This window comes from Ascaphus truei, chromosome 4, assembly GCF_040206685.1.
Source record: "Ascaphus truei isolate aAscTru1 chromosome 4, aAscTru1.hap1, whole genome shotgun sequence".
Taxonomy (NCBI): Eukaryota; Metazoa; Chordata; class Amphibia; order Anura; family Ascaphidae; genus Ascaphus; species Ascaphus truei.
This window is the reverse complement of record NC_134486.1, coordinates 8,700,353-8,712,494: the sequence shown is the minus strand read 5'-3', so window position 1 is coordinate 8,712,494 and position 12,142 is coordinate 8,700,353. Positions and strand designations below refer to the sequence as shown.

Here is a 12,142-nt window from a genome sequence, read left to right as displayed (position 1 = left end):
TAGCAGAGATGTCCAGAGAAAGGTCAGCCTGTGTGGTGTTAGTCCCAATGCAGTTTAATATTCATTGCATGGGGTCAATATTTCTGTCCTTTAGTCTGACTTTTTTTTTTAAGATACAGTGAAAAACAAATCACCTAATATACTCGCCCCCCCCCCAGTGTACAATAATAACCGTAATACAACATAGAAAGAGATGCATGGGATCCATGAAAAAAGTCCAGTTAATCGGAAAAAAATGGCTCTCTATTTGTACATGATAACGGAGATAAGATGGCAAAGTAATACAGCGGTGAAAATAGGACATCCTGATGGGTTGAACAGAAAGCTCTTGAGATACGAGTTACAATATATTACATTTAGCTTTTGTCTTCCGTTGCTTTGATCATTATAGAGACAGATGCAATATTCCACATGGCAAAAGCGCGCAGTTATAGAAATACAGCAAGACATGGTTCCAGGGATAAACGCATTCAAGGAACAGGGCAAAGTATGGCGGATAACGCAATAGTGGGGCGGGTGCGCCAACTCAAAGGAAATGGGCTTTTACCGAAGCAGAGCTGTGAGGTCGGTATCGGGGAGGGTTGGGGCCTGTACAGGAGGTGCGCGGGGAATGGCTTAAATGGAAAGTCAGAGGTTGAATATAATATTGACACCTGAGTTAATGGTCAGTTTGTCCCTATTGGCCGTAGGGATAAACACTGCTCTTTGTAGTCAAGAGAATTCAAGAAATGTGGTATGTTTGATGCGGAACATATTTACATGAGAACTTTCTATTACTATGTCCCCAGTTTTGGGCAAGTTTATTCTGTACCGACTTATCACGATTTACGACTTTGGCCCGTGCTAAATTTTGTCCTATTTAGCGGTTCACTATTACCATTATTTACCACACAACCGTGTATAGGGCGCCCTGTCATCTCGGATGTACTTAAATGCCCCATGTGTTGAGAATTGTATCCCTGTTTGCTATTTCTCTCATAGTTACATAGTAGATGAGGTTGAAAAAAGACGTACGTCCATCAAGTTCACCAATGCTAAATTTAGACAACAGATACTTTATCCTATATCTATACTTCTTGATCTAGAGGAAGGCAAACAAAAAAACCCCGATGTCATATCATCCAATGATATTTCCTAAGGGGAAAAATAAATTCCTTCCTTACTCCAAGAATCAGAAAGAAAATCAGATTACCCCCCGGATCCTTGAACATCCTTCCCATGTATACTGATTTGGTATATCCCTTTATACCTTTCCTTTCTAAAAAGATGTCCAACCTTTTTTTGAACAAATCTATTGTATCTGCCATCACAGTCTCCATGGGTAATGACTTCCACATTTTAACTGCCCTTATTGTAAAGAACCCTTTCCTTTGTTGCTGGTGAAATCTCCTTTCCTCCAACCTAAAGGGATAGCCCTAAGTCCTTTGTACTGCCCTAGGGAGGAATAGTTATTTTGAAAGCACCTTGTACTGTCCCCAAATATATTTGTATATAGTTATCATATCCCCTCTTAGACGCCTCTTTTCTAATGTAAATAAATCTAAATTAGTTAGCCTCTCATAAATTAGATTGTCCATCCCCTTTATTAATTTGGTGGCTCTTCTCTGCACTCTATCTTGTTCCATAATGTATTTTCTAAGGAGTGCTGCCCAAAAGTACTCCATATTCAAGGTGTGGTCTCACTAATGCTTTGTAAAGGGGCATAATTATGTTTACTTCCCTTCCATCCGTTGCCCATGTAGCCCCGGACCCCCATCACCTCCGTTGCCCGGGGTGATGGCAAGTGCCACCGGAGCCAAGCGGCAGACCCGCCGGCATGCCAGAAGGGTGGGGGCTGAGCAGAGAGCGCTCTGGTGCTCGGGAGGCTCCACGGCGGCCCGACAGTGGAGGGCGCCGCCATCTTCTTTTGCATTGCGCATGCGCAGTGAAGGAATAGTTGCGGAGGCCGTGTACTAGCTCGCGCATGCTCAGTGATAACGCGCAAACTCCCACCAATCATGAGAGGCTATGGGCAGGGACTACATGTCCCATGAGCCTCCGGAGTACTCCACATGGCGCCAGGGAGCCAATAGGGCTGCAGTATCTCCCTGCTCTCGGGGATTAATACATTTCGCACTCTGGGAGATACGCAGGAGAGTCTAGGGGAAGGAGGTGAGGGTGCAGGGGTCAGTGACCCACTGCTCTAGGCCAGCAGCCCCTTTGGCCCCAGTTAGCCCTGAGTCACTTAGTAGATTGAGTCACTGCAGGGGCAGGCCCTAGGTTAGGGACCCTGCCCCTTTTAGTGCCAGCAGTAGTTAAAGACACAGCGGACGCTGCGCTTCCCATTCCGAGGCTTGGGATCAGGCCTACTCCGCAGAGAGAGCGCAATCATATCCTATGGACAGCCCTGCCTGAGCACCGCGCTGGTGGAACCGGACGTCATCCAGGAGGTCGTCGGATCCTTTTCGAAGATCCTTTGAATGCCCAAGTGCAGCCGCACTGGGCAGGTATTGTAAATTAAGTGCACCAACTACAGAGTACTCACATATAGTGGCAGCGCTGACCACGGGACAAGGGTTATACTGTGGACACGGTGTGGGAGTACACGGTGGTGGCACAAGGTATATACTCCTAGGTGGGAGTGGATGACATTTGGGACTTTGGTACATGGTATGGGGTTATCACCCATGGGAAGTAGTGTTATAGAGTGTCACAGTTATTGTTGCTGATGCATGTGTAATGTATTATGGTTTGTTGCTCCATATAGTAAACGGTTATACGTATACTCCTGTGTATGTGGTTACTATATGTGGGTCCTGTGTGGGGTACATTCTTCACTCCTAGAATCCTACATAGGTGGAGGCGCTGTAAGTAAGATCGTTCCAGAGGATTCACCACAGGTTCCCATCAGCGGAGGCTCAGGCCTCCTGTGAACCTGCAGGTATACGCACCACTCCTGGTAACATATAGGTTCCCCTTCACATTCACTCTATCTGCGATTGGGGTAGGGGGAATACCTGTTACACCCATTTAATGCAAGATAAGATCTTGTTTGCCTTTGCAGCTACTGCATGACATTGGGCACTAATGCTAAGCCTGCAGTTTACAAGCACTCCTAAGTCCTTCTCCATCAAGGATCCCCCAATTTATCCCCATTTAATTTGTAAGTCGCCTGTTTATTCTTGCTTCCCAAATGCATAACCTTACATTTATCTGTATTAAACCCAGGGGCGTAGCTATAGCCCGAACAAAGCCCGGGGGCCCGCGCTCTTGGGGGGCCTGCTTCCCCCACCCCCTATCGGTGGTCCATCTGTCTCTTCAGATAGACAGGCTTGGGAGGGGGAGTGTGGAGCTGATCACGGAACAGCTGGAGGGAGGAGGCGAGAAGGGCTTTCTTCCTGCTTAACCAGTTCCAGGCAGCAGGTGGCGCTGCAGAGCACTCCATAACTGCTGCTCTCTGCATCTCTTGGTTCCGTGTGTGTGTCTGTGTTGGTACGTGTTTGTGTTTAAGTGTGTGTTGGTGTGCGTGTATTTGTAATGCATATGTTGTATATTTAGTGGTTTTTGTTATACAGCATGTTGAATATAAATGTGTATTTGTATATGGTATGTTGCATGTTTGGTATGTGTGTATATATGGGAGGGGAGGGAGAAGAGAGGGTGGGGGAGTAGGGAGTAGAGATGATGAAGATGGGGGCGGGAGAAATGAGGAGGGGGAGAGATGTGGAGGGATATAGATGATGATAAAGGATGATGAGGGATGATGACGAGGAGGGATGGAGAGAGATGAGGAATGATGATTGAGCAGGGGAACGCAATCTTTTTCTCCTGCACCACCCTGACGGCTGTCCCCCTCCCCCCCTACCTTGGTTCTGGGCGTCATGACGGCACGTTTGCCATGGCGAAGCGTCTCCAGAAGTCGTCTGAACTAAGGTAAGTGAAGTTTAGAGGCCTTCGCTGCTTCCCTGGCATTTAATTTAAGTGCCTTCGGGAAGCGCGTGGGGCCTCTGTAAACCCGGCGTCCCCTGCAGATAAACTCGCGCGCACCCCTGAGGATCAGAGAGAGGATGGGAGGAGAAAACAATCTACTCAGCATTAATATTAATGGGGCTCTGAAATTTTTTCAGGGCCCGGGCCCGCGAATGTCTAGCTACGTCACTGATTAAACCTCATCTGCCATTTACCTGCCCACGTTTCCAGTCTCCCTATGTCCCTCTGAAGAGAAATTACATCCTGCTCTGATTCTATTACCTTACACAATCTAGTATCATCAGCAAAGATGGAGACTTTGCTCTCGATCCCAACCTCAAGGTCATTAATAAACAAGTTAAAAAGCAGGGGTCCCAGTACCGATCCCTGAGGTACTCCACTCACGACTTTAGCCCAACCTGAAAAGGTTCCATTTATGACAACCCTCTGTTGTCTATCCTTTAACCAGTTTTCAACCCAGGTGCATACATTATTACTGTGTCCAATTTGCTTTATTTTGTACACCAACCTCGTGTGGAACCGTATCAAAAGCCTTTGCAAAATCTAAGTAGACCACATCAACTGCATTACATATTGTGCTTGTATATTCCTCACACGCTGCTTTATGACTATTAAACTTCACAGATCCGATATTCTGTATTGTGTCACATACCTGTACGAGGTTAACATACACCGTAGCAGATACAGAGAAAGATAATATCAGGAGTGCATCTCTGGAATTACTTACTACCTCATAACACGTATGTATATGCCTCCGCTCCGATAAGTCCATTTCCATTTATTTACCCTCCCACTCTATGCCCTATACATGTAATACTTTTATCCCTGGAACCATGTCTTACTGTATTTCTATAAGTGCGTGCCTTTGCACTGTGGAATATTGGATCCATCTATATTACATTTAGCTTGTGTCTGTTGCTTTCTCTTCAACTCACCAGGATTTCATATTTTCAGCGCTATTACTTTCTAATCTTATCCCAGTTATGTATGGACTGAGCATTAAATATTAACCTGCATTGATAAGTGTATGGGAGTGGCGCCCTTTAAGTTACAAAAATATAATAAAAATAAAACTATTACAGACTAAGTAACATCTCTAAATAAGATTTCAAGATTACTAATCTCATTTTAGGCGTTATTAGGAGGTTGGACATTTCATGGACGTCGTCTTTCTTATATTGCCAGCAATAGTCTCATTGGCTTCTGGACTTCCACACCTGGGAACCACAGCAGAACATGTTCTGCAGATGACAAGTTGTTGTTAAGAATGTATTTTTACACTTATTCCTAAAATCTGGTGTAGCTGGGCCGCCTGCGGATAAATGTTGGGATTTTAGCAGTAGCCTAAAATGGAAGGGTTCAGGATAAAGGAATATGCCCTCTTTGTCTCTATAGATTTCAAGTTAATGTAGGAATTGGATTCAGCTATATCATGCCTTTATTGGCTTGTAACATTTAATCCTTTTTCTCTATCCATTGACAAAAGTGACAGGAATCTGCTTCAACAGTGAAACCATTTATTCTGGTAAGGGGCATTTTCTTTAGAAAACATATCTACAGCTGAATAGTGAGGAAGGAATGTAAAAGCACAGGCTGGCACCAACACGTCAACGTCCCCCTCTCCCACGCTGACACCAACACGTCGCATCCCCCTCTCCCACGCTGGCACCAACACATCGCATCCCCCTCTCCCACGCTGGTTCTGTGATTGTAACCGCCATAAAATACAAGCTGCAAGAAAGAATACAAGGACAGAAACAATATTAATTAAAAACCACACACGTGCTTTAAATGAGCAGTGCGTGATACCAGTGCGTGATACTAATGCGTGCAACAAGACTTAAAATCAAGCCCTTCTTTTTAAAGTACCCAAATCAAGATATTCCCAGATGCAAACATTTTAAAATACTTCTACACATTGGAAGAGTCGTGACACCTTTTAAGGGATCAAATAGTTCTTATGGGATGAAATAGTACAGCGCTTTGGAAACCTTATAGGTTTTTATCTGAAATGTAGTAAGACTGGCAGAAGGACGTAGAGTATGTAACTACGGTGAACTTAGGACAGCAGCGTTTGATAGGCGATATGGGGTTAATGGACATCTTTAAATAAATAATTGAACGGGTATTTTAAAAAAACATTTAAAACATTTCTAAGGTAACCAAATGCTTTGGATGGGGTTTGACATTTGCACGACCTTTGGTGATTACGGTCAACTAAAAAGTGGTAAATTTTCTCTGTTCCTTTGTGTGCAAAGTAATTATCATGCTATCATTCATCAAACGGATAAACAAGTAACAGAAATTCTTAAATATAGTGTTCCCGACAAGAAACAATAATCATTTTTAACAGGGAAAAAATAAGTAACACCATCATTGAATCTTTCAATGGAAACAAACTGTTTTTGACCCGTTACATTGATCTGCTCTTCCAATGATTTAGACCGTAGTGGCAGCTGAAAAATGTATTTTATTTATAGCCCATATAACATACAGATCTGCTTTTATAAGCTCCTTGAGGTTCATGTCTCTCTACACTTCAGAACTGCCCCATCATTAACTTCTATGTTTGCTTGTAACAAAAGCCACCAAATAACATTACAAGCATTAAATATCCTGCTTCCCAGGGCTGTGCAGAAGCACAAACTAGTCAGGAATCACTGCAGACAGCATAAACGTCTAGTTACAAATCACCCAAACTAAACATATCACAAGATGCCTTCTCAGACTAGTTCCTGCTACTGCTGGTCCACTTAAACTTGACTAGGTTAAGCCTCCCAGAAATGTCCCCTCTTTTCCCCATGTTTTATTTCGTTAGTCATACAAGACAGCGCGAGGAATAGAAGTCTTGTCTACCAACACCAGGACAATGACGGTCATCCGCAGACTTGCTGCCTCACAGTTACGTCCGGCGAATGTAGCTGCCGGAGAACGGGGTTGGTGTTCGGTAGCAGCGTGGCTGTCTGTATCCCGAGACGCCTTCACAGAAAGTGCCTCTCCCGACCAAACTGGGAGGGCAATCTGATGCGCGTTAGGTGATACCTTAAAGCAGGGGTGCTCAACTCCAGTCCTCAAGACGCCCCCCCCGCTAACAGGTCAAGTTTTCAGGATATCCCAGTTTCAGCACAGGTGAGCCATCTGTGCTGAAACAGGGACATCCTCAAAACCTGACCTGTTAGGGGGGGGGGGCTTGAGGACTGAAGTTGAGCACCTTGCACTAAAATGTATGGGGGGGGGGGGGGAGAGAAGAGAAGCTAGCGAGATCACTGAATTGTTTCAGTTTTATTTTTAGTGTAATCAATTAAAACTACAGGCGACAAATGACAAATATTTTTGAAGTTTAAAAAAAACAAAAAAAATGACTTGATGCCGTGGGAAAACTCCTGCAATGTAGGATCCCTGTAGATAACATTTTGGGCAACCTCAACTAATCCGTCTTCTTATTGCCCGTTCAAGTCATTGGGCTGGAAGGGATCTGCCAGCACATGAAGGTGCCTTGTGGAATCACACCTTGATAAACATGGGCCCTGATCCCACCAGTGGCCGCTACGCTCACTTACAGCACGAGTGTCCCGGCCACGTCCGAGCCTCATTCCTGCTTCTTTGGGTTGTTAACGGCGACGTAGTGATACAAAACCACGAGGAGGAAGAGAGACACGCCAAGCATGTTGGCAAATATGGCTAACTGCACATCCGTGATCATCCTGCAGGGAACAAATGGAAACAAGCCTGAAAAACCACTTTTACTGACAAGGTACACAGTCCTGCGCATAGCATTATAAATGTCACAATTTAATCTTTGGGGTCTGACGCACAGAGGAAGAAAGTGATAGTTCCAAGGTAAAGGATCTCATGTGGTGAACTATTTCATTACAAACCCCATACCTAAATATTATACAGTAGGGTATAATTAAGAATGAATATAAACTCTGCTAAAACTGCTAGCGTACATACAGTTATAACCAGTGGTGGAATTACTGTAGTATGGAGTGATACTTCGTTAATATTTAGAAACTACACCTTCACATTTTTATCATACAGAACACAATCCATTTAAAGGGAATTCCTCTTTATTGGAAGAGCATTTAAAAAAACAATGTCCCATGAGCTGCAGAAGACTATGCAATGCATCACAATGCCACCATTCAGTGCTGGTTCTGACCAACATTAAGTTGGGAGACAGGTGTTAGAAAGAGGAGCCTGGCAGACACATTATGATTGGAGTATGGCGGGGCAGGGAGGGTCACCGGTGAGATTTGGTGTTCTCAGTGCATTGTGAGGATTCGTGCTCATGATGAATAAGGGGAGAGGGATCCCTAGGGGTGCATGAGATCACAGAGAGGCCCCTGGGTGTGTGAGAGCACAGAGGGGCCCCTGGGGGTGTGAGAGCACAGAGGGGCCCCTGGGGGTGTGAGAGCACAGAGGGGCCCCTGGGGGTGTGAGAGCACAGAGGGGCCCCTGAGGGTGTGAGCACAGAGGGGCCCCTGAGGGTGTGAGCACAGAGGGGCCCCTGGGGGTGTGACGGGAGGTGATCTCACTCCTGTATCTGGGGGTGTGAGACCAGACTGGGGCCCCTGGGGGTGTGAGACCAGACTGGGGCCCCTGGGGGTGTGAGACCAGACTGGGGCCGCTGGGGGTGTGAGACCAGACTGGGGCCCCTGGGGGTGTGAGACCAGACTGGTGCCCCTGGGAGTGTGAGAGCAGAGAGGGGCACCTGGGGGTGAGAGCTGACAGGGGCCCCTGGGGGTTTTACCTCACTTCTGTATCTGGGGAGCCCCCTCTACATCAGACTCTTCCTGCCCCCGCCCGCAGATATATAGCACTGGCCCGTCCCTAGCCCCTGTTATACCGCCGGCCCGCCTCTCCACACCGCTATCTGCCTCCCTCACCTGCTCTCTCTCTCTTGTCACTCCCTGTCTGTCTCTGGGCACTGCTTTCCTTCACTTCCGGTCACCAATGCCACGTCATCCCGACCCGGCAGCTCTTTTCCTTCCACTGGTGAAAACTGCATGACCGAAGCCGGAAGTCGGCCATCTTGCTACTCTCCAGTAAGACGAAAGTGCCTGAAGTCGGCCATCTTGCTACTCTCCAGTAAGACTAACGTGCCGGAACTCGGCAATCTTACTACACCCGACAAAATGAAGTTACGGAAAGTCAGACATGTTGGTACACCAATACCCGAGGAGACATTCGGGGTGCGCCTGAGTCCTATTAGTCCATTAAAATCCAGATGTGAATATAATGACACAAAAGCACGTTATCCGAGACGTGAGCATGGTGATTAGAGCAGAAGGCGATAAAGACAGAATAGATAATATATTATTATAAGACAGTGTCTCATTCTCTAATAGGGTGTACTGTGTTGGTGAGACAGAGTACACTGGAAGGGTCCCAAATGACGGCGCTCTGCAGACCACAATTGTATTATATCAAGGTCTAAATGTGCGACTAAAGACAAACAATTAATATAATTTTATTAATGTAGCCAGGTCCCCCCCTGCTGGTCAAGCCCCCCTCACCTTGCTAGCGATCGCGGGGGCCGCCGAGCCCAATGGCGGTCCTGTCGGCCGATCACAAGAGTGGGAGCGGTGAGGACCTGGCTTCAAGGGGGTTGCCGGGAATGCGCGCGGCCGGTTGCCAAATGCCGCGATCGCGTTGCGAGGGCTCCCGGTGCTCCCGAAGCAGGGCGCCGCCATTCTCTAAATCAGGGGGGCGCAAACTTTTTTCCCTGCGCCCCCCTGACGGCTGTCCCCTCGCTCCCGCGCCCCCCCCCAACCCCAACTTACCCACGCTCCGGCGTAATCACGTCACGTTGCCATAGCAACGTGACGTCACATGACCTCGCAGCGTCATTTTGACGCCGCGTTGCCATGGCGCCGCAGGGAGGAAGCCGCCGGAGCCACGGTAAGTTAGGTTTACAGAGGCCCTGCAGCTCCCCCGGCACTTAATTTAAGTGCCTTCGGGAAGCGCGCGGGGCCTCTGTAAACCCCGCGCCCCCCGTCGGCAGTGTCGCGCCCCCCCTGGGGGTCGCGCCCCACAGTTTGCGCACCGCTGCTCTAAGTGTTCGCACATGCGCAGTAAAGATCTTGGTGCGGTGGCTAGCAGGGAAGTTCGCGCATGCGCAGGAGACGCGCGCAAAGGAGGGCCAATCAGGAGAGGGCTCACAGAAGGGACTACATCTCCCATGAGCCTCAGGAGCGCCCCACGTGACCCCAGGGAGCCAATAGGGCTACAGCATCTCCCTGCCGTGGAGAATAGATACATTTCGCGGGCTTGGAGCTCGCTAGTTAGTCAGCGCCAGGAGCAGGCAGGGGAAGGAGGTAGGGTGCAGGAGTCAGTGACTCCCTGCACTAGGCCAGCAGCCCCCGAGGCCTGAGATAGCCCATAGCCACCCATTAGTGTAAGTTGTGTCAGGGACAGGCCCCAGGTTAGGGGCCCTGTCACTTACTATTCAGAGTCAGTTAGGGACTCAGCAGACGCTGCGCGTCCATCAAGAGGTTTGGGCGCAGACCTTCGTTGTTGCTGCAGCAGTCATCCAGGTGGGATCGCCCCAGACGGCAGTTCCGGTGTTCAGCCGACATCAGGATCCTTTGTGAAGTTCCGTGGCAGGCCCGGGCACCGGAGTGCCCGGCAGGTAATCCACAAGTGCACCAACGAGTCCTACCATATTCACACGGGACATAGTGGCTGCGCAGTCACACATACATATCTCACTTGAGGGTGGGGTAATACTGTGTGGGGTTACTGGACACTGGGTGGGATCATCTGGTGGAGGTGCAGGTGGAGGTAGCGTCCTGCGAGACGCATTAGTTAGTGTCTCCTCTAGGGAGGAACACCTGTTGATGTTGTTGATTGTGATGCATGAGTACGGTCACACTAGTAAAGGCATTAGTTGTTATCCATACTGTGTGTTGAGTGATATCTATTGTCCTGCGTGGAACCACTCCCCCTCTGGTGGGAGCCATCGCAGGTGGAGGCGCTGCACCGAGTACAGGGTTACTCATATTATACTTGCCCCAAGTTCCCTCTGGCGGAAGCTCAGCCCTCCTGTGAGCCTAACAGGTAACGCACCACACCAGGTAACATTAGGTTCCCCTTACATACGCCATATATGCGATTGGGGGGGGGAGGGGAAATACCCATTACATTAATACACTTATAGGTAAAAAAAGTGAATCCTAAATCTCTAAAGTGAGATATAAACCCCTACATGAAGGTTGTGTTTGTGAGTGTGTGATGGTTAGATAACCAATCATATCAAAGTACAGATGTAAGTTAGTACTCCTTCTATAGTGTACAAATGGTAGCCTTTATTTTGTATTATTTAGTATACTTGATCAATGGACCTGGAAGTGTAGACCGCGTATATGCGGTAGGTATCATAATCATCATCCTTGTAACAGATAGGATAGTATACTGGTGTACATGGAACATATCCTCTCGAGAGTTATAGGGGATGGATATTAATATATCAATTTATTTTCCCTAGATACAAAAGAGGAATGTCCTAATCCAGATGAGAATGGGTATTGATGGCGTGTAAGTACCATATATATCTCATAAGAGGCTACATTAATGACGATGAATGGTCTCTGTCGTTCATATCTCCAAGTACAGATACATATGATGCTATACTTTGTACATATTAAAGCCGCTTGTAGAATACTTGCAAATCTTATATGTGTACATAGGTAATACCCAGCACAGTGTTTAATACATAGGGCTTAGTACTAAGCCTCTCTGTTAGACAACAAGGTTTGAATGTGTTTTCATTGCCGTGTGTAGTAATCGGCAAACCAGCTATTTTGTTCCCACGAGATCACGGAAGTCACTGGATGTTTCGTCTATGACCCCCCTACAGCTGTACTGTAAGTGTTATATATGTTGTTGGTTAGTTCCCAGCATAATGATCAGCATACAGTATATGGCTTGGTTATAAAGCCTCTGTGTTAAGCAACACAGGCTAAATGTCTTTTTATTGCCGTATACGATTATCTGCAAAAATAGCTGTTTAGTTTTCGCGAGATCACGGGAGTCACTGGGTGTTCCGTCTGATACCAACATTCAACTGCACTGTGTCATAATACTCCCCTGTTTGGTAGTCTCATGTAAGTACTATAGCGTGCATCTTAGAGGTAATGATAGTATCTGGGGATCTAATAGCGGCGATGTA

The 12,142-nt window shown here is 47.1% G+C and overlaps 1 protein-coding gene across 1 annotated transcript; it reads right to left on the bottom strand.

Annotated features, from left to right (window-relative positions):
• Positions 1 to 5,469: 5,469 nt before the first annotated feature.
• Positions 5,470 to 7,672, bottom strand: OST4 (oligosaccharyltransferase complex subunit 4, non-catalytic). The gene is made up of 2 exons (XM_075595299.1): positions 7,530 to 7,672; positions 5,470 to 5,700 (listed from the first exon to the last, which is right to left on the bottom strand). The coding sequence occupies exon 1, from the start codon at positions 7,670 to 7,672 to the stop codon at positions 7,559 to 7,561; it is 114 nt and encodes a 37-aa protein (XP_075451414.1). The 3' UTR covers positions 5,470 to 5,700; positions 7,530 to 7,558.
• Positions 7,673 to 12,142: the final 4,470 nt, after the last annotated feature.